Here is a 27,469-nt window from a genome sequence, read left to right as displayed (position 1 = left end):
CGGAAGTCTGGGAGGCGGGGCCCAGCGGAGGCCAGGGGACCAAAAACGCGGCCGAGCTTGGAGCCCGGAGCTGGAGCCAGAGCCTGGATCAGAACTTGGCCGTTGCCTGCACAGCCGCGCCGCCGCCTGCTGCTCCTTCCCTGCGCTGCCGCTGTCGCCTCGGCCGCCACCGCCGTGGGCTTAGACGCCAGTGGTCCCCGGACTTTGGGTGTCCGGGTTGAAGGTCGGTCCGGACGTCGGACCTAGCTTGGTTCCCGGACTGTCCGGGCGGCAGCAGGAGCCGTCGTCGCCGCCTTCTCGTCGCCTCAACCTGGCGTTTTGTTCCGAGAGACCCGAGAGGCGAGCGGAGCTGACAGTGATTTTGACAGTGATTTAAACCTGCTTTTGTTGTTGTTGGCTTTTCGTTGTTTGGTTTTGAGTCTTGTACGTATGTGTTGCGGTTTTCCCCGTGGTGCTTTATTATTATTATTATTATTGTGCTTTTTTTTTCCTCCTCCTTTTTTTCTTTTTTAAACCCCGTGAACGTTTTTGGTCGGGGTTTCCAAATATGTTTTATGACGGTTGATTTTACACCAGGAGATTTGTCTCCGAGGAAGACCCGGGGAACTGGATATCTAACGAGAACTTCCTACGGATTCCCCGGCGCCTGGGGAAAATGGGAGCTGCTGCAAAGTTGGCGTTTGCCGTCTTTCTTATCTCTTGTTCTTCAGGTAGGTGCAGGGAGCGCGGCGCGGCGGGGCTGCTGCTGCTTGCTGCTGTTGGCGGCGGCGGTTGTTGTTGGGTCGTTGAGCTTCAATGGAGTCTTGGGAGGTTCTTCCACCCGGAGCCCCTCTGCTGCCATCCCCCAGGTCTGATTGTGATCTGGAAACCTCCATGAATTTTTCTCGTTTTGAGTAAGGTTGGCGAACTGATACGAATGATTGCTGTGTTGTGGAAGTGAGAAAGTCATGGTTTGTGGCCGTAACACTGGATGACAGCGCTGGTTGGGTTGCAATTAACCCGCAAATACCACAAGTGACAATTTATGCAAAGGTTGAGATTCGAAATGCGTATTCAAAAATGTCATTCATCTCCCCCCAAAAAAGGTGATTTTTTTAAAAAAATTGTCTTTTAATTAGCCCTACGTTGGTGACTATTACGACACAGATCAGGTCAATTGCTCCTTAATTTTGACGGTGAGAAACAATGTATCGTATCAACAATTTCATCTGGGTATCTTCTCACGTTTTCTTCAACTTCGGTGTCCAGCAGTGTTTAAAATAGTTGTAGTTGTTGGAGTATTAACTATAACCTAGTGCAGAAGAGGTATGCCACTTGTGTGTTGGTAATTTGCTAGCTTTCAACCATCATTTGCGAGCTCTTTTCGGGCACAGATTTTGTTTATTTTAAATGCTTTGTATTGCTTTCGGGTTAGAACTGTTCATATGAAATTGTTTTGTTAAATACTTGTAATCATAAAATAAGTTTTGGCCCAAAGTTGGAAGAATAATCTGGCCATTTTTTATTTGATTTTGTGAGAACATGCTGTGATTGCAACCAGTGGTTGGAAAAACTAGTCTTTTGTACTTGAAATTCTGTAAATGAATCCAACATCTAGCCCAAAGGTGTGCAGATGTACATAACAGGAGTGTTGGAGAGATGAAACAATTTTAAAGTTACTGTGGATCTATTTATCATAAAATTCAATACTCAATCACTAGATTGTGAGATAAAAATTATAGGGGGGTGGGAAACAGTTGAATTGACAGGTTTCATGGTCATGTCTATATCATTTGCCACAGGGAAATTAGAGGGTGGTAGCCTTTTCTTTGTGTACCTCTATAATGTGTGTGTTTGTGTGTGTATGTCTGTCCATCTGTTTCCTCCCCCCTTTTTAATAGAATCTTTTGTAATGTATAGGATTTTGCTGAATGGTACATTTCCTTGTGGTTAATAAATGGATAAAGTCTAGTCTTATGTCTGTAGTGGTATTGATCAGTTCCGGGTGGGCTGAATGTGTTGTGAAATGGCGATCATTGCCAGAGATTAACCAAAAGAATCATGTCTGTTTAAATGGAAGAAGGAACATGCTTAAGGCAGGCTGACAGTCTTTTTGTGCATGATTTGGGGAGGAAGATAAACAGTGGTGTGTCTGAAATGAATGAAGGCCTTGATAGCATTAAGCCTCTTGTTTTTGTGACATGACTTAACCATGTAGTTTTAGTTTTTCCCATAGTACTCTTTCTCCTCTGCCTCTGTATGTTATGGTTGATGAACTCTTGTCTCACTCCCTTTTCTGATCTCCTGCCCCTGAGGAGGAGGGGCATCATGGCCACTGGTAGGAATTGTGGGCATTATTCCCTACCATACCCACCCACCTGAATCATAGTAATTGGTAAATGAGGTTATTCTTGAGCAGTCCCAAGGTATTCTTTCTGAAAAAGCAGGCTATTGCTTCAAATCTTACAGCTTCTTCTGTGTGGTTTGGGAGTAAAAAGAATTGAGCATCAGTTCTTGAAGGATTATTTTCACTGGGCCAGGAGGTTAATAACTAAAATATTGAAATAAGTAGTTTTGGTTCTATGGAGTATATAGATTATATGAAACTAATATTAAATACTGTTGCATAGTTTTTAAAAGTGAGGATTCCTAGTTGAATGTGCTTCTACTAAAGAGAATTGAAATAATCATAAAGACCTCATTCCATATTTATACCTGACCATTTTAGTACCTAAAATGTTTGATTTTTTTTTTTTTTAAAGGCTTTTGTTGTGAATCAGATACACTGTGAAAAGGGTTTAGTGTGTTTCTTCTCCTAATTGTTTTTTGTATGTAATGTATAATCTAGCATGCTGGAAGCATGGGGATGGGTATTTTTATGAGATTTGAAAAATTTTTCAAGTCATGAGTTTGTTGTTTCTAGGTTATTTTTTTTTCTTTCCTTTTTTAAATCAAATGGGAACAGTAGTGAAGAACAGTTTTATTCCAAGTGTTTAGGATGAATGCTTACTTTTTTTTTTTTTTTTTTTAAGTGTTTTGTGGGCTTTCATTTTTCCTTTTCTGGCATGTATTCTGTAGACCAATTATGCAGACTATTCCTGTAGGATCGAAATAACAAGAAAACCAAACTCATTGCTGTGGAGTCAATTCCAATTCATAGCAACCTGATAGGACAGGGTAGAACTGCCTCATAGGATTTCCAAGGCTGTGATCTTTACAGAAGTAGACTGCCACATGTTTCTCCTATGGAATGCCAGATTGGTTTGAACTGCCAACCTTTTGATTACCAGCCAAGTACTTAACCACTGCATCTCCAGGGTTCTTTTTCCTCATTCTGAATCTTTGTCCTAACTGTGGAATGCTTCAGATTTCCCATAACTTTGAATTTTTTCATTCCTCTTTACATCCTTAGATTCTGTTTCAAAATGAAAATTCTGCTACTTGGCTTTTGTTTTTTTTATAAGCACTGTACAGGCAGTCCCCAGGTTGCGAAAGAGTTCAATTCCCAAGTCTTGTCTTTCAGTTGAATTTGTACATCAGGAACTGGTATGATTTGTTAGTCAAATGTTTGTTATACTATGTATATAAGTATGCGGTGTACCTTTATGCATTAAAGAAATACTTTCCAGTACACTAAAACATCTTTAATGTAACAGTATGTCACTAATAATCTTTTGATATGTGTCATAAAGTAGCACCAATTTGTTATTACTAACCATTGTATAGACCTGGAACTTACAAGGGTCTGTTAGTAACAAGGAGATGTACTTAAGGACTGCAGGTAGTTTAATTTGTATCTTTCTCCACAATTTGTTAAACTGTGAGGAGGCCAATAATACTTGCTCTTATATTTAGGTTTATCATACCTAGAGTGTTACAGCTATTGTGGTATTTGAGTTACGTTGAAGTAAGTTTAGAATTCCTTTGGATTCTGTGGAAGCTGGGGCAGTCTGTTCAATACGCTTGATGAAATGAGAAATGGCAATATAGTATTAGGTGCATTTTCTTCAGTTTAGCTAGGCAATACTTTGTGTGCGTGTATGTTTGTATCCACGAGCAAGTGTACGTGTGACTGGTGGGAGAGTTGTGGGATTCTTCTGAACTCTGAATAACAAAGTTTAAAAGCTACCAAAGTTTGGTAGCTATTAAATACTTTGTTTTCCAAAAGACTGAATCTCTAAAATGTGATCTGTGATAAAATTCAAATATAATGTATTGAAACATCCAGACCAAAAGAAAAACAGAACAAAGAAGACATTCTCCTCATCCATTTTGAATTTTTTCTATTTCAGATCTAAGCATAGTTCTCAGTGAGGGTTGATGATTGTACCCCAGAGGACATTTGGAGAGATTTTTGGTTCTCATAATTGGGGGTAAGGTGCTACTGGCATCTAGTGGGTAGAGGGCAGGGATGCTACTACTCATCTTCCAGTGCACAGGACAGCCGGCCCCCCCCCCCCCCCCCCCCCCCGCCAAAGAATTGTCCAGCCAGCCCATAGTGCTGAGGTTGAGAAATCCTATTCTGAACTCTTCATTTTGAATGTTGTTGTTGTTGTTGTTACATGCTGTCGAGTCGGACCTGACTCATAGCAACCCATCCTTGGGTTTTTGAGGCGGTATCACTACGGAAGTAGATTGCCCCATCTTCCTTCTGAGGAGTTGCTGATGGGTTTGAACCGCCAGCTCTCTGGTTAGCAGTCCAGTGCCTTAGGCATATACTACCAGAGCTCCTTCATTTTGAATAGCATTAGTATATTAGTAAAAGTCTATAATTCCCCCCCACCCCAAAGTTGGTCTCCTAAATTTTATAAATACATGGTATTGATGATCTCCAGGTGACCTTGTATTGAAAGTGTTCATCATCTTTTACAATGAGAACATGATTAAATTAGAGAAACAGACTATAGGTATATAAGTTTTTTCATTCTATTATACTTGAATACTTTGCTGTTATAAATAAACTCCAATCACTTGTTAAGATAGAGTCCTCATGAAGACTGTATTATCATGGATGATGAGTGAGTGGTTGAGATATCAAGCTTAATTTTATTTGCTTTTGATATATATATTAGTCTTTTTGCCATAGTAATCATATTTAAGGATTTTATTTCTTTTTATCCTTTTTGAAGTAGCTGGAGGCAGTGGGGGTGTTTTTGGGTGTATGTGTCTGTGTGTCCAAAACATAGGGTCTGAAAGTTTGTATAAGTCTGATGTGGAAAAAATATGTTAATTATAAATGTGTAAATTCATTTTTAAAAGTTTTTTTTTGTCTCAAACCAAACCAAACTCATTACCATCCAGTCGGATCTGACTCATAGCGACCCGTCCTTGGATTTCTGAGGCGGTATCATTAGCAAGTAGATTGCACAACCGTCCTTCCAAGGAGTGGCTGGTGGGTTTGAACTGCTAGCCTTCTGGTTAGCAGTCAGATGCCTTAGGCACTCAAGAAACTTCTAAAGTGACTTCTTAATTCTACAATTTTCTTGAGAATCATTAGGTTTTGGTTACTATTAGACTGATTTAGACTATATAAAGTAGTATTCTGTGATCTATTGCAAGCCCCTTGCCCTTTTGAACATTATAGCTTGATCATAATTAATGAGTACTTGTTTTGAACTCTGGTTTTAAGAGAATTAATTCAGCTAACCAGAATCAACTAGAAAATCAAATAGTAAATAGCACACCATTGACAGGCAAGTTCTGAAGTTAGTCCCACACAGAGTATGCAAATAAGCTTTTTAGTGTCTCTGTGATGCACCTCCCCTAAAGATCTCTGGCACTACTGACATTTTCACCTTTGGACCTACCAGAGTCACTGTTTCTTGAAAAGTGAAGTATAATTAAACTAAATGAGACTTTAGTATAATCTCTTAAATTCTCTTTAGATTCTAAGATTTCATTATGTTCCTTTTTACTTTTGTAAGTATCTTTATTTTTCAGCTTTAGAATTTCATATATCTGGTTTAGATTGCCTTTTCATACTCCTTTATGTTGCCACTTGCTTAGTGTTCCTCAGATAGTAATTAGGTAACATTGGTAGCATTTGCTAGTAGGGTCACTGGTACTCCTTTATTCTTTACTGTATGTTTTATAATTTAACATTTATTTTATTCCTTTTTGTTCGTTTCCTTTCTGCTTTCTCCTCTTCCTTATCTATTCCCTTTTCCCCCTTCTGCCTTTTCTGTACTTCTTTTTACTGTGCTTTGCTTGCCAGTGGAACCCACCCATTGCTTATAGCCTCAAAAGTGGCTCAAGAAGAATCATCTTGGTTTAAAAGAAAATGGATTGACTTTAGAATACTTGCGTCATGAAACACTATTCTTTAATTTGTTAGTTTCTGGAATACCACACACACACACACACACACACTCTCACACTCTTGGGAGTAGTGTTATTACTTTTTTAGAATCAAATGGCTTGAATTTCCTTTTTATATTCAGATTTTCTTTAACTCCTTGCTGCTTTCAAAAAGCCTCTTGTTATTATTATTCATTCATCTGTTCTGTTTAAGCCAAATTTGACTAGACCAGGGAGTATATTTATTGCCACTGCTGGGACCACATTAGCCTTCCTCTGTGGTAGATTTAATTCTGTTAGGTTGTAACAGTCATGTCTAGACAGAACATTGATTTCAAATTGACTATTGAATATGAAAGTTCCAGGAATAGTGTATTGAGGAAGGAGAGGGAAAAATCAAGAAGGTAAGAAAACTACTGTAGATATAGCTATTTATTTCCTCTCATTCTCCAGTGAGTTTTCTGCTAGTTACTTCCATATGCTTAATGCATTTATGGTGGTCAGGTTTTGTATAATTAAGGGCGGGAGCTCTGGTAGCATAGTGGCTAAGACACTTGCCTGCTAACCAGATGGCTGGCGGTTCAAACCCACAAGTCACTCCTCGGAAGGAAGGTTGGGCAATCCTACTTCCGTAGTGATACTGCCTGGGAAACCCAAGGAGGGGTCGCTATGAGTCGGGGCCGACTCGACGGCACATAACAACAACAACAACAACAAAGGGAGATAGGAGCTCTGGTAGCATAGTGCCTAAGGCACTTGACTGCTAACCAGAAGGCTGGCAGTTCAAACCCACCAGCCATTGCTTGGAAGGAAGGTTGGGCAATCTACTTCCATAGTGATACTGCCTTGGAATCCCAAGGAGGGGTTGCTGTGAGTCAGGCCGGCTCGACAGCACATAACAACAAAGGGAAGATTGTCTCTGAGGTTGGATTTTTTTTTTTTTTTTAGCTTTTAGCATGGTGGGTTTAAGGGGAAAAATTGGGAGATTTTATGGATACTGAGAGCAAGTGCATTGTGTAGCGGTCAGTAGATTTGGGTTCTCGTTGACAGCTCTGCTGCTGTCTAGCTCTTCTGTCATTTCTCTTAACTGAATTATTGTGGTACTTTTCTAGTTAAAACTAGGTAGTTGCCTGTCACTACTTTCTCTTTTCATTCTGTCCACATAGCTGCCAAGGTGACCTCATTAAAAAATAAATCTGAATTTGTCATTTTAGCTTAGATGTCTTTCACTAACTGTGAGTTCCCCTCAGCATAAACTGTAAACTCTTAGAATGGCATACAGAGTCCTTCATCTTTTGGCTTTGCCTGTTTTCTCTAACTTGTTAAGAGTGGCTAAGATTATAGATGCTGGAGTTAGACTTCTTGGATTGAAATTCTGACTGGCTTCACAACTTAACTATGGGCAAGTCACTTACCCTTTGTGTGCCTATTTTCTCATCTGTTAAATGGGGATAACAGCAGTGTCTTTCTCAGAGGCTGGTTTGGAGATTAAATGGCACACGAATGCTGGGCATTCTGCTGCTGCTGCTCCTCCTCAGCATGAGTTTCATATGCCATCCAAACAAGACTACTCGTAGTTTTCTGAATGTGTCATCTTTATTGTATATAGTGCCTTTGTTCATGTTATTTCTACTTTCTTTACCTGACTAACTTTTTGTTCAATTCTTTAGGGAAAATTTCTGTGTCATCCAACCCAGATTGAGTTACTTGTACTCTGTTCTCCTAACACCTTGTAAATGACCTTGTTCTCAGAAGTTATTGCGAATGTTTATTTGCTTATTTCCACTCTGGACTGTGAGCTTTTCAAAGACATCTTCTTTTTATCCTCAGACCCATTCTTAGAACCTGGCACATGATAGGTACTTCTTTGATACTGAGTTCTCTTATCTATTAAAGTGATGAACTTGGATTACATGTTTTCTGAACTTTTTTCCTGCTCTTTCTTTAGCTTTGTGATTTTTTAGATTTAAGATTGGAGTTCAGTGGTGACATTGTAAAGGAAAAGAAAGAGGGATATAAAAAATAATTTTGCTTTTTTTTTTGATATCTTTAAATCCTTTTAATGTTAAAGTACTGCATCTGTGAATCTTAGATTAAATCTCCTAGCATAATTTGAATCATACAGGTTTAGAAGTAATCTTGGAGATCTTCAAATTTGGTGGCTTTCAAAGTTTTTTGATCAAATGCACAGTAAGAAACACAGATTGCATAGTGACCAATTCCTATATATCGCTGTGTGTGTGAGAGAGAGTGTGTATGTGTATGTGTCAAAAATAGAAGTTTCATGAACTATTTATTCTGTGTAGGATACTTTCATTTATTTTTATGTTCAGTTTCATTTTTAAAATGCTGATTGTGACCCATCAGTTAAATCAGTGACTAACTAATAGGTTGTAAACGTCTAAAAAAACATTGACTACGTACTACACTGGGCAGAGTAGGAAACTGCATAAGTAAATATATGTAGAATGCATAACAAATATATGCAATGAAAAATACGTATGTTGAAAAAAAAAGCATGCACTGAAAAATGTCACTATTTTATCTACAATGCAAACTGTATGGCTAGGCACAAAATATAGGGGAACATGGGCCTCCTCTGGCTGAACTCTTCTCTTTTTTGGAGTAACTAGATGAATTAAGCACACTTGCAGAGGTCTTGATGATAACTTTGGAGCGTTCAGATTTTTTTTTTTTTTTTCCATTTAGGAAATGTTCCGAGTCATATTGATCCCTATTGGGTTTCTAGGCAGTAAATCTTTCAGAATTGGATTGCCCCATCTTCCTTCCACAGAGCAGCAAGTGGGTTTGAACCACCAACCTTCTGGTTAGCCGTCAGATGCCTTAGGCACTGCACCACCAGAGCTCCTTCCCTTTACTGGAATAGATAGATCTTAATACTAGGGAAAAATGGCTTGGCAGAGGTTAAAAAGAATATTGATCTTTCTATGAAGGTGCAAAATAGGATTAAGAACACAGAGGGAATTGGAGAGTAAACTTGACCTCAGATAGAAGGCAGGTAGGAGTTGAGCAATTCTGACCAAATCCGAGGAAGAGATTTGTGTGATAAAGAGATTTTCATAATTGCTTGAAGTAGTGAACAATTTCAATTAAGGAGGTTAAATCTAAATGGAAAGTAAGTAAAATCGAGAGGAGCTGTAAATGGATGATACAGTTCCTAATTTTTTTAAAAAAATTGTTGCTGTCAATATAGGGCTTCTAACTCATAGATCCTAATAGACACCCTATATATGTGTACATGGAATATAGAACAGAAAAGCAACTTGAACATTAAGGTATGATGTCAGTACTACTCAGTAAAATTGGTAGAGAACTAACGAGCCAGAAGAAAATAGGAAGCAGTTTAATAACTCAAGACATTCTATGGACAGATACAGATTTAGATAATAAGTGTGAATGAAAATACAAGCATGGATTTGGAAAAATCAGTTAGTACATAAAAACATGAGAGCATGTAATATTCTTTTAAGGGAACAAACATAATGGTTATATTTCTATTGTGATGTCTAGTTGAATTCTAAGTATTCACAGCTTAATATATTGTTTGTGTTTAAATAATGGTCACATTCCAGTAATTCCTGTAATTATTCAGCTTATATTCTTTGAAATCTTGGTGAGGCATTTTCTTCACAGTAAATTATACTGTTCTTTAGTGTTCTATGGGAGCTCTGGTAGCGTAGTGCCTAAGGCACTTGATTGCTAACCAGAAGGCTGGCGGTTCAGACCCACCATACACTCCTCTGAAGGAAGATGGGGCTATCTACTTCTGTAGTGATACTGCCTCGGAAACCCAAGGAGGGGTCGCTATGAGTTGGGTCCAACTCGACGGCACATGACACCAACAACAATAGTGTTCTACAGAAGTAGAACTTTGTATATGTTATTTTCAGTAATGATTCTTTTGGACATTTCTGTGGTTGGCTATTGCCTCGGAAATCCAAGGAGGGGCTATGAGCTGGGTTTGACTCTACAGCAGTGTGTTTGGTTTGGTTTATAAGTCACATTGGGAATTACTGACTATAAATGTAAAGCAAGAAGATAATTATTAGATGAATTGACTGTATAGAGAGGGCTTTCCTTTTCAGATACTGTAAGGACTAATCAAATCCTTGCTTCTTACAATTAAAATAAGCCTACCTGTTAATAAAGCTTTGAGGGAGGATTTTTCTGTGATTCCTCTAGTTTCACAATTTATATTTTATAGAGAAATATGCCATTATTAGGAAAAATCTGTGTTTTTCACATATTTATGCCTATTTATAATAAATAATGCCTGTTCCAAGGCATTATTTCAAAAGGAAGGGGCACAGGCAAGTTATGAGATCTTGGCAAGTTTCTAAAACACTGAGGTTCTTTTTTTTGCTCTCCGTTTGTAAACCAAGATATTGTGAGCATTAATTGAAATAATAGACTTCATAATATAGTAGCTGATCCGTAGTATAGCTTACATATTAGTTTTTAACCTATCTTTAAGCTTCATTTTAAAACGTAGTATATAAGACATTTAGTTCTTGGGGGTATTTTTTAATTTGCAGGAAAAGTAACTTTTCTGTTAATATGAAATAATGTTCTGACTAAATGATTCAGCGAAAGAAAATGTCAATATAGAGTGCCAAATAGGTGCCAGGAAATATCTAGAACATTTAGAAATCATGGTTCTTTTGGTAAGCCTTCTGTAAGCTCTCACTGCTCTAACATTCATCAAAAAGAAAATACATCTCTTTTTCTATTTATTTGTTGGAATTTAAAATATTTTTTAAATAACTTTAAACAACTTGTGAAAATGTTTTACGTAAAATTAAATTCTTGAAAGATTCACAAGTCCGTTTTTTCTCTGGTGGCATAGTGCCTGAGGCATTCGACTGCTAACCAGAAGGCTGGTGGTTCACCAGCCACTCCTTGGAAGGAGGAGTGGGCAATTACTTCTGTAGAGATACCACCTCAGAAACCCAAGGAGGGGTTGCTGTGAGTTGCAGTTGACTCAACAGCAGTGAGTTTGGTTTTGTTTTTATTTAATCTTTTGAGTTCAGTATTTTGAGTGGGATATCATATTTTGGACTAAAGCTTGAGTCTTGCATTCAGATTTTTCCTTTCCCACACACTTTTTCTTGACCTTTGGAAAACACTAAGACCTTACTTTACTGATCTCTAGGTTAAAGAGGATAAAACAGGTATTCTTTCATTTAACAAATAAATACTGAATTACACACCAGGTACTGTGCTAAATGCTTGGGATGCAACAATAAACAAGGCAAACATGATCATAACTTTATGGAGCTTATAGTCAAAGTAAGTAGTTAGGTGAGTAAAATAATTACAAATTGTCACATGTGCTCTGATGGAAACTAATAAGGTAGCTGAGAGAGTAAACTCTTTCATTTCCCTCAAATCACATATCACAGTCTCTAATTATTCAGTTTATTTATCTCCCCATTTATTATCTGTCCTTCCTGCTACTAGAGTGGAAGCTTTATGAGGAAGGTTGTCTGACTTGTGCATGACGATATGCCCAGAGCATCTTACAGTATATAGCACATTGTAGAAGCTCAACAAATATTTAACAGGCTGACTAGTTGCTTGAAGAAATGAATGCAAGGATGGGACTGGAGAGATAGGGATAAATCATACAGGGCTTTGTAGACATGGGAAAGAGTTAGAATAAAATCCTAAGAGTACAGGGAAGCTAGAGCTATATTCAGGTTAAGGAGCTCTGGTAGCACAGTGCTTAAGGCATGTGACTGCTAACCAGAAGGTTAGTAGTTCAAACCCACCAGACACTGCGGAAGCAAGACTGGGCAACCTACTTCCGTACTTCGGAAACCCAATAGAGGTCGCTTTGAGTCTGAATCGACTCAGTGGCAATGGGCTATTGTTATTGTTGTTATGTGCCATCAAGTTGGACCTGACTCATAGTGACCCCTCCTTGGGTTTTTGAGGCAGTATCACTACGGAAGTAGATTGCCCAACCTTCCTTCCCAGGAGTGGCTGATGGGTTTGAACCACAAGCCTTCTGGTTAGCAGTCAAGTGCCTTAGGCACTATGATACCAGAGCTCCCAATGGGCTACTGTTGTTGTTATTTGCCATTGAGTTGGCCCCGACTCATAGTGACCCCTCCTTGGGTTTCTGAGGCAGTATCAACTACAGAAGTAGGATTGCCCAACCTTCCTTCCGAGGAGTGGCTGGTGGGTTTGAACCGCCTGCCTTCTGGTTAGCAGTCAAGTGCCTTAGCCACTATGCTACCAGAGCTCCCTCTAATGGCTACTAGTACTTTAAAAACGTGTTGGCTTCTTATGCACATAAGACTTTCAAACAACTGTCTCAAGAAAACTCAAAAAAGAGGTAATAGAATACAGTCCCAAGGATACTAAATTTTTTGGTGGCATATTTCTATGTCTTTGAAACTTGAGCTGGACTCTTTTTCTAAATGCCTGCTCTTTAATAACATCACCTCTGTATTGTCTCAAATGTGTAATAACTGTTACTGGTATGGTAGAAGATTCAGAAGTAGAAACTGAGTGTATTTTGTATCTTAATTCTTAAGAATTTGATGTCTTTGTAGGTAATCGAGGTCTTACAATAAAGGTTGAAGTACTGGATAAAGAGTTAAAACTATGCTGTTGGTTAAAACTAATGCTCTTTTAGGGCTATGTTGGCAGTCTACTTCTGTAGTGATACCGCCTTGAAAACACAAGGGAGGGTCTCTATGAGTGGGATCCAACTTGACAACAGTGAGTTTTTGTTTGTTTGTTTGTTGTCTAAGTAGTCAGCTTGACTATTTTTGTTCTAGTAAGATTTCAAGCCTCTCTGGGGGTGTGGTAGAGGCGGGAAATGGTGCTTGATTTTGGCCATGGGAATCAGCTTTTTATTAGGACAGAGATTCAGCAGCAGCATCTTTGATTAGAAAAAATGAAATTATTACAAAGAGGTAAAACCAGAAGAGATGTTAAATTTTACTGGATTTAAAAAATACAATGGCGGATGCCTCTTTTCATTTGGATTCTGTTCATTTGGTTTCTTTCAGTTCGGAAGCAGGTAAAGTTGTCTTTGGTAAGCCACCTTCTATGAAGAAGTGTAACTTTACCTTGTAAATATTACAGGTCCTGTCCTTTGTTATTACCCCAAGTAAAATAGTTTTAGAAAATCCTGGCTTTGTTACCTGGTTGTGGAGTTTCAGACTATAGCATCAGTAAATAAAATTTGCTAATTATTTTTGTTTAAGCTAGGACTTGAAATTGATTTGTGTAAGTACATTTCAGAATTATATGGAGAGAAATGAAAAGTGAAAGCATAAAGATAATAATAGATAATGAGTGAGGCCAGTTGCAAGATGTTATTTTATACAAGGTTGGGCACAATTTGATTAGCCAGACATTCAGAAGTAGAGTGAAACACCTTTCTAAATGACCAGGAAAAATGACTGAAGAGCCATTGACCATCCTTTTATCCTGTATAAATATTATATAACACATCTTACCAGATAATCTTTTTTATTCTCTTTCTTTCTTCTTTGGACATACATAAATCTGATTTGGGTGTTGAATAAGGAAATTAACTGCTAATTGTGTTGTTTGTTAAAATGTAAATGGAGATTGCTTAGTAGTTGAGAAGATTAGAAATGATAGAACCAATTAAATTAGAAGGCTTTGACTACTGAGAGGGCTAACAAACTGTCAGATACTATTTTCTCCAGTAACTACCTCTATCAGAATGATTCTTATGAAGAACAAACTGTTCAAACTGATCCTCACTTACGAAGGATGGAGTGAAAGTAAAAGGTTAGTTATGCTTTTTTTCCTTTTGAATCAGAGTTAAGTGGATTTGATGGGTTATATACAGATTTTGTGTTTCACCACTGTAACCCAAGAATTATAGTTTCTAGTTGTTCTGTTGTTGTATGCTACTGAGTCATTTCTGACTTATAGCAACCCTATAGAGGAGCTCTGGTAGCATAGTGCCTAAGGCACTTGACTGCTAACCAGAAGGTTGGCAGTTCAAACCCACCAGCCACTCCTCGTGGGGAGGAAGATGGGGCAATCTACTTTCGTAGTGATACTGCCTCAGAAACCCAAGGAGCGGTCACTATGAGTCGGATCTGACTCGACAGCACATAACAACAACAACAACAACAATGTAGAACAGAGAAGAACTGCTACATAGGGTTCTGTAGGCTGTAATTTTTATGGAAGTAGTTCCCTAGGTCTTTTCTCCTGAAGAGAGGGCTAGTGGGTTTGAACTGCCCACCTTTTGATTAGCAGGTGAGTGTTTTAACTATTGCTCTATCAGGGCTCCTTTTAGTTAGTCTGGCGACACATGTTTAGCAGCCCCAATTGAAGCAGTATTTTTATAATTAATTCCTAAACTTATATCCATGTTATGGTAGAGAAACCAGCTCACTTAACTGATAGCTAGCTGCGTTGTATCACCAGAGAGGCAAAGAGTAAATGAGCCTAGTTTGTTACAGATTATAGAATTTTCTACCATTGAAACAGTACTTTGCCAGTAAAGATCAGGAACCCTGGTGGTGTAGTGGTTAAAGCGCTTGGCTGCCAATTCTGGTTTTTTCAAAAGTGACAAACCGTAGTAAGTACTTCCTGTATCTTCAAATACAAGAAAACAATTAATTATGCTACTCTTGGGTTGGTATAGTAGAAGGAACAGATATTCTGCAGGGAGAAAATTTGGATGTTGGGCTTTATTATAGCATGATATACTACATAATACTTAAAGTAGTGTTTATAATTCCTACCTCACAAAGTGATAATATTTCTTTCACTCCCAGCACTATGAAATTTTCCTTCTTCCCTAATCTCTGTTCCCTAGCTTGTTGGGGTTTGCATCCTACAGGATATCCTGTGGAGTGGTAGGGTGACCAGACATAAAAGAGCTTTGTGTATATTAGGACTTTGAACCTAACCAGTTCATTTTGGTTTGACTCCCTGCTGAGAATCTGCATCTCCACCCCAGATACACTGAATCAGAATTTACATTTTAATAAGGTCCCCAGGTGATCCCCTAGTATATCTGGGGTGAAAATACAAATTCTCAGTAGAGAGTTGATCCAGAATGAACTGGCTCTAAGCCCTGGTATATATGGTTTGGGAGGGGGGATGGGAAGAGAAAGAAGAGGAGTGAGATGAGGAAGGAGGGAGGGGGAGAGACAGAAAAGAGTATAAGCTAGTTTCTTTTCAAACTTTGGGTTACCACCCATTGGAATATCATGAAATCAATTTCGTTGGTAACCAGTAGCAGAACAGAAAGCAAGTAGAGAATATCAGAATGAATCACACATGGTAAAGTTAGTATTGTTTTTGTGAAACCTCAGTTCTGTGTGTGATTATGTCTATGTCTCTGTGTACTAGCTCACAATGAAAAGTATATTTCTTATTGTGGTTTGTGGTCAGAAAAGTTTGAAAGGACATATCCAAGGGCTTGGGATACTGATCCTGGCAATTTTTCCTTCTTAGAAGAGCTAAATGAAAAATTTTAAAAAAGATCTCTTGATAGTTTGCTACAGTGTGTTTCTGGTACTATGCTACCCTGTGAGGTTGTTACCTATTTACAGATGTGTAAATAGGGTCATATTATAAATGTGTAAATAGGGTCATAGCTCTGGTAGCATAGTGGCTAAGGCACTTGACTGCTAACCAGAAGGCTGGCGGTTCAAACCCACCAGCCACTCCTCGGAAGGAAGGTTGGGCAATCCTACTTCCGTAGTGATACTGCCTCGGAAACCCAAGGAGGGGTCGCTATGAGTCGGGGCCGACTCGATGGCAAACAACAACAACAACAACAAATAGGGTCATATAGCTAATGAGCGTCACAACTGAAATTTGAACATAGTTTCATCTTATTTTGCAGTAAGTGCTTCACCTATTACACCACGTTCTCCCCCACCCCCCATATAGGGAAAGAAGCCATGTATAACTTCTAGAAAGTTTTAGAGGGGGAAAAAAAAAGTCCCAATTGGTGGCATCTTACCTCATTTTTGGGAAACAAACCTTTGGCTTTGACAAGGCCATCAGAAAGGAATGAAGAACATGGTTAGGAACTTAATGAAGAATGACAGTGTGTAAGAGTGGAGGCACCTCTGTCATCTTGCCTATATTTTTTTCTCCCTCCTTCCCTGTACTACTAACCCTGCTCCTTCATGCCTCACTGCCAGTCTGGGCTCTTGACTAATGCTAGAAATAGCAAAAGGTTGAGGATGAGGTTCATTGAGGAAGAGTAATATAATTGTGTCTTTAGCTATATGTGGAATGAGGAGGAAAACCCTAGTAGCAGGGACACCCAGATGGTTTAGCTGTTCCCTGGTGGCAGTTTGTAAGTGGATATGTTGTTGTTGTTGTTGTTATGTGCCGTCGAGTCGGACCCGACTCATAGCGCGACCCCTTCTTGGGTTTCCCAGGCAGTATCGCTACGGAAGTAGATTGCCTCATCTTCCTTCTGAGGAGTGGCTGGTGGGTTTGAACTGCCAGCCTTCTGGTTAGCAGTCAAGTGCCTTAGGCACTACTCTGTATAGGTAAAACAAAAAGCCTGGGTGGTGTAATGGTTAAGTACCCCAGCTGCTAACTGAAAGGTTACTAGTTCGAACTGCTCCATGGGAGAAAAGACCTGGCCATCTGCTCTTGTAAATATTGAAGCCTAGAATACCCTATATAACCTACCATATAGTAATCGAATTGATGGCATACAACAGCATAGTTAAAACAGGGCCTGCTTTTAATTGTGTTAGAAGCGTAAGTTTTGTCTTTGGAGACTGGTAGCTTTGATATCAGTCTCCAAAGACAAAACTTACGCTTTTGGAGACTGGTAGCTTTGATATAGGAGCTCTGGTAGCATAGTGCCTAAGGCACTTGACTGCTAACCAGAAGGCTGGCGGTTCAAACCCACCAGCCACTCCTCGGAAGGAAGGTTGGGCAATCCTACTTCCGTAGTGATAACTGCCTCGGAAACCCAAGGAGGGGTTGCTATGAGTCGGGGCTGACTCGACGGCATACAACAACAACAACAACAAATCTCTTTGGGAGCTCTGGTAGCATAGTGGCTAAGGCACTTGACTGCTAACCAGAAGGAGGTTCAAACCCACCAGCCACTCCTTGGAAGGAAGGTTTGGCAATCCTACTTCCGTAGTGATACTGTCTCGGAAACCCAAGGAGGGGTCGCTATGAGTCGGGGCCAACTCGACGGCAAACAACAACAACAAGCTTTGATATGTTAATTGAAATAGTTATTTTTTTAGTTATTAAGGGAAAGCCTCTCTTAAGTAACACTTGGCTAGTCCAGATTCATTACTTAATACAAGTTTTTTAAGAATCATAATACATGTATTTTTAAAACATCTACATTTCTTTTATATATAGAGTTAGTAAGTATGGTTAAAAACCGATTTTTGCTGATTCTTATCTCTAACTTGATTTGGGAATAAAAGATTGATGGGAAGGCTTTTGTTCTTAACTAGAAAAGTAACAAAATTGTAGCCTACAGATACCTGGCTAATTGAATGGAAAAATGACAGACCCTTATAAAATGTGTTCATCTTTCCCAAGTTGAGTTGAGATGCTTGCTTCTGCAGTGGGAATACAATTCATATGGAATTAGTTTCACCTAGTAATATATGAGGAGCTCTGGTAGCATAGTGCCTAAGGCACTTGACTGCTAACCAGAAGGCTGGCGGTTCAAACCTACCAGCCACTCCTCGGAAGGAAGATGGGGCAATCTACTTCAGTAGTAATACTGCCTCAGCAACCCAAGGAGGGGTGGCTATGAGTCGGGTCCGACTCGATGGCACATAACAACAACATACTGTTTTCTATCAGGAAGTAGTGTTTTATTTGCTCGTTTGTTTTATAATATTCACATTATTTATTTATTTGACTCTAGTTTAATTCTAGAACATCAGGTTGTTTTCAAGGAAGAATACTAACATTTTCAGTTATGAAATTTTGTAGTAATACTGTTTCATACAGAGATTTGAGGGGATCTTTTTAGAAAACTATAAAATAGAATGGCATAATACATCATTCAGTAGTATATTCCCAAATGAGAGCACCTCAAAACCTTTCCAAAAAGAGATAAAAGACAAAGGAGGGTGGTACTTTAGCAGAATAACTAATAATTCCAAAAGTTTATCTTGTTTTATTTTCACAGTCTCTCAGTATGAACATTTCTGGGAAAATAGCTTTGATTTATATAATGTTTTATTGTTTTCTAAGTGATTTTCGGTGTGCTCCTATTTGAGCCTCATAATATGAGATAGGTTTTTATTTTTTAATGTGTTTTAACCCAGCCCCTGAAAATACAACCAAACCCAACCCACTGCCATTGAGTTGATTCTAACTCATAGCGACCCTACAGGAGAACCGTAGGGTTTGCAAGGCTGTGAATCTTTACTGAAGCAGACTGCCTAATCTTTCTCCTGCGGAGCAGCTGGTGTGTTTGAACTGCTGACCTTTTGGTTTGCAGCTGAATGCTTTAACCACTGTGCCACCAGAACTCCTGCTTAAACCTCAAAATATTAGGATTTGCCTAAAGCCACTAATTACTGGTAGTGGAGCTAGAGCTAAAATCCTGACTTTTAAGTTCAGTGTTCTTTTGTAAAGGTAAAAAAGTTTTTACCAGCTCTTCTCCTCTGCCATTTCCCACGTTATTGGGATAGTTGTTTTGCAGGTAATCCTGGTACCATACTTTGAGAAACCCATGTATAGAGCCTGGGGTGCCTGGGGTAGCAATACAGCAATAGGAAGCCCCAGTGTAAGTTGCAGTTCTAAAGCAGATGTTGTTTTGCTCTTTCTTGGCTTGCTTGATGGCACTCATAGATCCATGTGTGTTGTTGCCTGAAGGAAATTTATACTTAAGTCCTGCCCTTGATTGTTAGAGAAGTGTTTTTCTCATTTTTGCTTTTGATGAGGAATGGTCAAAATTGTTTTCCTAATAGGTTAATTTCTTTACATATATGCCATTTTTATTTATTACATTTTTTGGGGTCAAAATTGGAACTAGCAAGTATTCTCACAGGATAGCCATAGTCTGTAACAATAAAATTAATGAGTGCTATTTGTTTAAACTGCCATTATTAACAACCGGCACTTATTGCACTTACTGGGCAAAGTATCTTTAAGTTTTAGTGATAAAGTGTGTGATTCATCATTCAAAATAAATGTTATCCCCATCTTATAGATGAGGAAATTGAGACTCAGTGAGGCTGTCTAAGTAGTATAGCTGGGATTCTAACCTGTGTCTGCTGGGCTTATATCTACTCTTTTCTATTGAACCAAATATTCTAAAACATGTATTGGAGTTGCCAATTCCACAGTAGTGTGATTTTCTTTGAACCTGATCTGCCAAGGTTCCCTCCCCCTCCCCCTGCTCCAACAGCAGCTGCTTTTTCTGGCAGCTCTTGAAACCCATGTTGTTGTAAAAAAAATGCTGAGTTATCAAATTGAGGTGTTGATGGTCTACCATAATTCCTGAAGCCAATATAATTTGTTCATTATGAGAACGTAAATGCGAAATGACATATAGCAGAGTTTTCCCTGCTTCTGAAGTGAAAATTATTGTTTGTCCACAGCTGTTTAAAGACTGAGAAACAGACGTTGTTCCTTTTGGTTATACAACAAGCCAGAATCAGAACTAGGTCAGAATTCATTTGCTGTGATCACCACTCAGGTAATTAGTGAATCAAATGATCAAAGTAAATGCATCCTTAAAGAATGGTTATACCTTGATTCAAGAAGTTGAATTAATCAGAATTTACTCATGTAGAAAAAAACAAATCCAGATTCTTTTTGAGTCATATTTGGAAAACAATTTAATGATAGTGGTAGTTAATTGCTCACTTGGTGCTCATAACCTATGCTAGGTGAGAGAGGAAGAACATACTTGGTAAGTATAAATGGTTCTGGCTTTTGGATTTGTGGTTCTCTTGCCCATATTCATATTAAGAGATACTGATTAAAAGATATAACATATACTTTGTTTTTCCAAATCCAGACTTCAGTTTTCCATTATGATAACATTTCAAGTATCAGTTTGCTTATTACGCCTTACGCCTTACGCACTGCCGTGGAGTCGGATCCAACTCATAGCAACCCCTCCTTGGGTTTCTGAGGCGGTATCACTGCGGAAGTAGATTGCCCAACCTTCCTTCCGGGGAGTGGCTGGTGGGTAGGAAAGTAAAAGATGATGAAGAGATTAAGAGAAAAAGAATCTTTTATTCCGGTGTTTTTTAGACTAGGGAGAGTGAATAAAAGGTAGCAAATGAGTAGTGGAGACAAGTTTTAAATCCATAGAGATTGATTTGAATTTAGGTGACATTCTGAACAGGTAGAAAAGCTAATATTAGGCATAGCCAGGGCTCCAGGTAATTGACAGAATGCCCACTGAAATGTTTCAGTAAATGGATGTAACAGTGAAAGTGCTCCACTGTATATGCCAAAATTTGCAAGACAAGTACCTAGCTAACAGAATGGAAGACATCCATAATTTTGCCCATTCCGAATATGGAAATTATCTAACGGTATCATTAATGTCACACACAAGTAAAATTTTGCTGAAAGTAATTAAAAAATGGCTGCAGCAGTGTATCAACAGGGAACTGTGAGAAATTCAAGCCAGATTTCACAAGAGAACGTGGAAAGAAAGTTACTGCCGATGTCAGACGTATCTTGGCTGAAAGAATACCAGAAAGATGTTTACCTGTGTTTCATAGAATGTGCAAAGGCATTTGACTGTGTGGATCATAACAGATTATAGAATACATTGTGAAGCATGGGAATTCTAGAATAGTTAATTGTGCTCATGAGGACCTTATACATAGACCAAGAGGCAGTCATTTGAACACAACAAGGGGATATTGTATGATTTAAAATCAGGAAGGATGTGTGACAGGGCTGTATCCTTTCACCACACTTACTCAGCCTGTATGCTGAGTGAGTAATCTGAGAAGCTGGACTATATGAAGAAGAACACAGCATCAGGATTGGAGGAAGTCTCATTAGCAACTTGTGATATGCATTTGAAACAACCTTGCTTGTTGAAAGTGAAGATAACTTGAAGCATTTACTGATGAATGTCAAAGACTGCACCTTCAGTATGGATCGTACCTCAACATAAAACAAAAAATCCTTACAACTGGACCAATAAAGCAACATCATAACAAATGGAGAAAAGATGGAAGTTGACAAGGATTTCATTTTACTTGGATCCACAATCAATACCCATGGAAGCACCATTCAAGAAGTCAAAGATTGCATTTTACACATCTGCTGCAAAAGACCACTTTAAAGTGTTAAAGAACATAGATAATCCCTTTGAAGGCTAAGGTATGCTTGACCCAAGCCATGGGTCCTATGCATGTGAAAGCTGGACAATGAATAAGGAAGACTGATACATTTGAGTTGTGATGTTGATGAAGAATATTAAATATACCATAGACTGCCAGAAGAACAAACAAATCTGTCTTATAAATCTGTCTTGGAAGAAGTACAACCCCAGTGTTCCTTAGACTCAAGAAGGGCCAGACTTGGTCTCTTGTACTTTGGTTGTTATCAGGAGGGATCTTCCCCTTGGAAAGGATATCATGATGGTAAAATAGAGTCAGATTGACTTACATCTGTGGTAAGAGGTGATGGAGAAGCTCAATATCTTCAGCCAAAACAAGACCAGGAGCTGATTGTGGGACAGACCATCAACTGCTCACATGGAAGTTCAAGTTGAAGCTGAAGACAACTAAAACTGGTCCATGAGAGCCCAAATATGACCTTGATTATATCTCTTCTGAATTTAGAGAGTCTTTGTAAAGAATAGATTTGATAGATTGACCACCAGGGACTGAAAACCAGAGGAACTGTGGGATGACATCAAGAATATCATACATGAAGAAAGCAAAACATCATTAAAAAGACAGGAAAGGAAGAAAAGACCAAAATGGATATCAGAAGAAACTCTGAAACTTGCCCTTGAATAGAGAGTAGCTAAAGCAAAATGGAAGAAATGACAAGATAAAAGAGCTGAACAGAAGATTTCAAAGAGCATCTTGTAAAGACAGAGTCAGTTATTATAATGAAATGTGCAAAGACCTGGATTTAGAAAACCAAAAGGGAAGAACACACTTGACATTTCTCAAGCTGAAAGAACTGAAGAAAAGATTTAAGCCTCGAGTTGCAATATTGAAAGATTCTATGGGCAATATATTGAATGATGCAGGAAACATCAAAAGATGGAAGGAATAAACAGAGTCACTACACAAAAAAGAAGTGGTCGATGTTCATCCATTTCAGGAGGTGATCAAGAACCAGTGGTACTGAAGGAAGAAGTCAAAGCTGCACTGAAGGAATTGGCAAAGAACAGGGCTCCAGGAATTGATGGAATACACATTGAGATGTTTCAACAAATGAATGCCATGCTGGAGGCATTCACTCAGCTATGCCAAAAGATTTGGAAGACAGCTATCTGGCCAACTGACTAGAAGAGATCCATATTTGTACCCAGCCCAAAGAGAGGTGATCCCACATAATGTAGAAATTATCGAACAATATCATTAATGTCACATGCAAGTAAAATTTTGCTGAAGATAATTCAAAAATGGTTGCAGCAATATATTGACAGAGAGCTTCCAGAAATGCAAGCTCGATTCAGAAGAGGACATGGAATGAGGGATATCATAGCTGATGTCTGATGGATCTTGGCTGAAAGCAGAGAATACCAGAAAGATGGTTACTTGTGTTTTATCGACTATGCAAAAGCATTTGATTGCATGGATCATAACAAATTATAGGTAACATTGAGAAGATAGGAATTCCAGAACACTTAATTATATTTATGAGGAAGCTGGACACAGACCAGAAAGCTGTCATTGGAACAGAACAAGGGGATACTGCATGGTTTAAAATCAGGAAAGGAATGTGGCAGGGTCATATTCTTTCACCATACTTATTCAATCTGTATGCTGAGAAAATAATCTAAGAAGCTGAAGTATATGAAGAACGTGGCATCAGGATTGGAAGAAAAGCTCATTAACAGCCTGAGATAACCAGACGACACAACTTTGCTTCCTGAAAGTGAGGATGACTTGAAGCACTTCCGGATGAAGATTAAAGACTTCATTGTGCAGTATGGATTACATCTCAATATAAAGAAAACAAAAATCCTTGCAATTGGACCAATAGACAGCATCACGATAAATGGAGAAAAGATTGAAGTTGTCAAAGACTTTATATTACTTGGTTCTGCTATCAACACCAATGGAAGTGCCAGTCAAGACATCAGAAGATGTATTGCATTGGGAAAATCTGCTGCAAAAGACCTCTTTAAAGTGCTGAAGAGCAAAGATGTCGCCTTGAGGACTAAGGTGCGTCTAACCCAAGCCATGGTATTTTCATTCGCCTCATATGCATGTGAGAGCTGGACAGTGAATAAGGAAGACTGAAGGAGGATTGATCCTTTTGAGTTTTGATGTTGCCAAAGAATGCTGAAAGTACCATGGACTGCTAGAAGAACAAACAAATCTGTCCTGGAAGAAGTGCAGCCAGAATGCTTCTTGGAAGTGAGAATGGCTAGACTTCATCTCACCGGCTTTGGTCGTGTTGTTAGAAGTGACCAGTTCCTGGAGAAGGATATCATCCTTGTTAAAGTGGAGGGTCCATGAAAAAGGGGAAGGTCCCCAACAAGATGGATTGACACAGTGGCTGCAAGGATGGGCTCAGGTATAGCAGTCATCATGAGGCTGGCGTAGGATGGGGCAGTGTGTTGTTCTTTTGTACATAATGTCGCTATGAGGCAGAGGTGACTTGACAGCACCTAACAACAACAAAGTAGAGGATCAGCGAAAAAGGGGAAGACTCTTAACAAGATGGATTAACAAAGTGGATGCAACGATGTGGTCAAGCATAGCAACAGTTGTGAGGGTGGCACAGGACAAGGCAGTGTTTTGTGCTGTTGTGCAAAGTGTCACTGTGAGTCGAAACTGAGTCTGTGGCACCTAACAACAACAACAATCTGTTTAGCTGTAATTGAAGTTCACTAAAATTTAAGGGGTACCTACTGTTGTGTTTCTCAGTGTACCAGGTACTATGGAGGTTATAAAAGAAGTTTGAAAACCTGGAATATCTAAGAAACTAGTTACTTTGAAATGAGGAACTTTACACACTAAGCATAATACACATCCTAAAACTTACTAAAGGAGCTCTGGTAGCATAGTGTCTAAGGCACTTGACTGCTAACCAGAAGGTTGGCGGTTCAAACCCAGCAGCTACTTCTCAGAAGGAAGATGGGGCAATCTACTTCTGTAGTGATAACTGCCTCGGAAACCCAGGGAGGGGTCGCTATGAGTTGGGTCCGACTCGACAGCACATAACAACAACAAAACTTACTATGTAATACATGAAGAGTTAATAGGTTGATTACTAAAATTAATGGTAACTAGCACCAAGGGACTTTTTTTTTTTTTTTCCAGGGGGAGGGAGAGATGCATTTCAGATTCTTCTTGGCCTAGCCTGTCTGAATCTTATATTGGCTTTGTTTCTTCCTGAAATTGATACTGTAAAAATAAAAGTGCCATGAGAATAGGGATTATGACTGTCATGTTTACCAGTGCATTCCTAGTACTCAATGCCCTGAGCATTGTGGGTTCTCAATAAATATTTGTAGAACAAATAAATTAATATGAAAGAAATTCCCTTTTTCCTGTCACTGTCTAATTTCTGAAAATGTCTCTGTAATATACTGGCTCCACATCTGCACCATTTGTTTTCTCTTCTACTTGTTGTTACTCTGAAGTAAGTGAAATAATTCTCTTAAAGATTAATGATATTCTAATTGTCTAGTTTATCTGTATTTGATCTACTTGATTTTCTTTAACTTTGATGCTGTTATCTACCTGTCCCTCTTGAAATTCTTTTTTCTCTTTATCCTCCCAATTCTCTGTGACTATAGCTCTTCACCACCTGTATACTCATCCTGCCCATCCTTTTAGTGTTGCTGTTTTTTAGAGTTCCATCCTAATGGAATTCTGATTCTCCATACCTTCCCTTAAGGAGGCTTGGTTGAATGCTTAGCTGCTGATCAGTTGGTTGGTAGTTTGAACCCACCAGCCACTGCATGGGAGAAAGAGGTGGCCATCTCCTCCCATAAAGATCACAGCCTTGGAAACCCTGTGGGGTAGATCTGCACTGTATTGTAGGGTTGCTACTAGTTGGAATCGACTTGACAACATTTTTTTTTTTTTTTTTAAATACCCTCCCATACTGAAGTAATTCCATCTCTCATCTTCAGTTTTTAACTAAATGTAGATATCCAAAGTTATATCCCTGACTTTGATCTGTCTTGAACTCCAGGTTTATTTATTAGTCATCTTGTTGTTGGTAGGTGCTGTTGTGTTGTCTCCAATTCATAGTGGCCCTGTGTACAACAGAACGAAAACACTGCCCGGTCCTGTGCCATCCTCCTGACGCTTTGTATACTTGAGCCCATCACTGCAGCCATTATGTCAATCCACTTTGTTGAGGGCCTTTCCCTTTTCAGTGACCCTCCACTTTACTAAGCTTGATATCCTTCTCCAAGGATTGGTTCCTTCTGACAGCACAACCAAAGTAGGTGAGATGAAGTCTGGCCATTCTTGCTTCCAAGGTGCATTCTGGCTGTACTTCTTCCAGGACAGATTTGTTCATTCTTTTAACTTTCAGTATTCTTTGCTAACACAACTCAAAAGCATCAACACTTCTTTGGTCTTCTTTATTCATTGTCCAACTCTCACATGCGTATAAGGGGACTGAAAATACCATGGCTTGGGTTAGACACGCCTTCGTCTTCAAGGAGATATCTTTGCTCTTCAGCACTTGAAAGAGGCCATCTAGTAAATATTTAATATATGTCAGGACTGGGGATATGGAGATGAATAAGATACAATCTTTACCCTTTTAGAAAACTCACAGCCTAGTGAGAGCTCTGGTAGCATAGTGCCTAAGGCACTTGATTGCTAACCAGAAGGCTGGCAGTTCAAACCCACCAGCCACTCCTTGGAAGAAAGGTTGGGCAATCTACTTCAGCAGTGATACTGACTTGGAAACCCAAGAGGGGTCGCTATGAGTCAGGTCCGACTCCACGGCACATAACAACAACAAGTTGGAGAAGACTGGTTACTAAACTAGCAATTATACACTACATCATATCTATATATTAGAATGCCTTGAGATTGCAGATAAAGGTGGCCTAATTCAGTTTGGTGGGATGAGGACATGTTTTCCCTCAGTGATAATTGAGGTAAGTGTTGAAGGATGATTAGGAGTTCACTGGGTGTATAAAGTGGGAGGAATATTTTATGTTGTCTTGGTCAAACCTGGTGTATGTGCTCTCTAATGATGAACTCCCTTTGTGGATGTCCCCAAGACCTGAATATGTATAGCCAGGGAAGAGAGTGAGAATTATAGTCCAGAGTAGCCAATGTCATAGCCAGCAAAATAACAACTATTAAATCCAGAGGTAGAGACGTGATTAGTGAAACAGAAGAGTTAATAACAAGATCTGTTACTAATCTAATCCAAAGCAATGTGGAATCAAGTGAGAGGAAGCTCTGTGAGGGAATGGTTTAGGCAGAGGCTCTGGAAGTTGTGTGTGCTAGATTTGTCCTTTTTTGTGATACTGTTATTGTTGTTAATTGCCATTGATTTAGCTCTGATTCATAACGACCTTACGTGTAACAGAAAAAAATGTTGCCCAGTCTTGCACTATGTTCATGATTGTCAGTATGTTTGAGTACATTGTTATAGCTATTGTATAACATGTTCCAACCTACTAGGCTCATTTTCTTTTCTTTTTTTTTTTTAATTGTGATTTGGGTGAAGATTTACAGAGAAAATTCATTTTCCATGCAGCAGTTCACATACACTTTGTGTCATGACATTGACCACAGTTTACCACAATGCAACAGCTCCCCTCACACTTCCTCCCTATAGTTACCTTTTCCCAGTGTCCATCCCTCCATGCACTCCTGCCCCCTGAGCTGTCTCCCTGTGCATAAGCAGCCCTTCTTTCTCCCATGATTCCAAGGAGTGTATCTGTTGTTGTTGTTGTTGTTATGTGCCATCGAGTCAGCCCTGACTCATAGCGACCCCTCCTTGGGTTTCTGAGGCAGTATCACTACGGAAGTAGGATTGCCCAACCTTCCTTCCGAGGAGT

The 27,469-nt window shown here is 39.1% G+C and overlaps 1 protein-coding gene across 1 annotated transcript in view; it reads left to right on the top strand.

Annotated features, from left to right (window-relative positions):
* ACVR2A (activin A receptor type 2A) overlaps positions 1-27,469 on the top strand; it is a 168,109-nt gene that overhangs the window by 2,906 nt on the left and 137,734 nt on the right. The window contains exons 2-4 of the mRNA XM_007934961.1: positions 224-367; positions 711-848; positions 1,119-1,175. Coding sequence (XP_007933152.1) covers positions 224-367; positions 711-848; positions 1,119-1,175 — 339 coding nt within the window. The remainder of the gene's footprint in view (positions 1-223; positions 368-710; positions 849-1,118; positions 1,176-27,469) is intronic.

This window comes from Orycteropus afer, unplaced genomic scaffold (genome assembly GCF_000298275.1).
Source record: "Orycteropus afer afer isolate SDZICR_OR568_19922 unplaced genomic scaffold, OryAfe1.0 scaffold00023, whole genome shotgun sequence".
Lineage (NCBI taxonomy): Eukaryota > Metazoa > Chordata > Mammalia > Tubulidentata > Orycteropodidae > Orycteropus > Orycteropus afer.
Note: the sequence above shows the minus strand (reverse complement) of the source record. Positions and strands in the feature narration are given on the sequence as shown.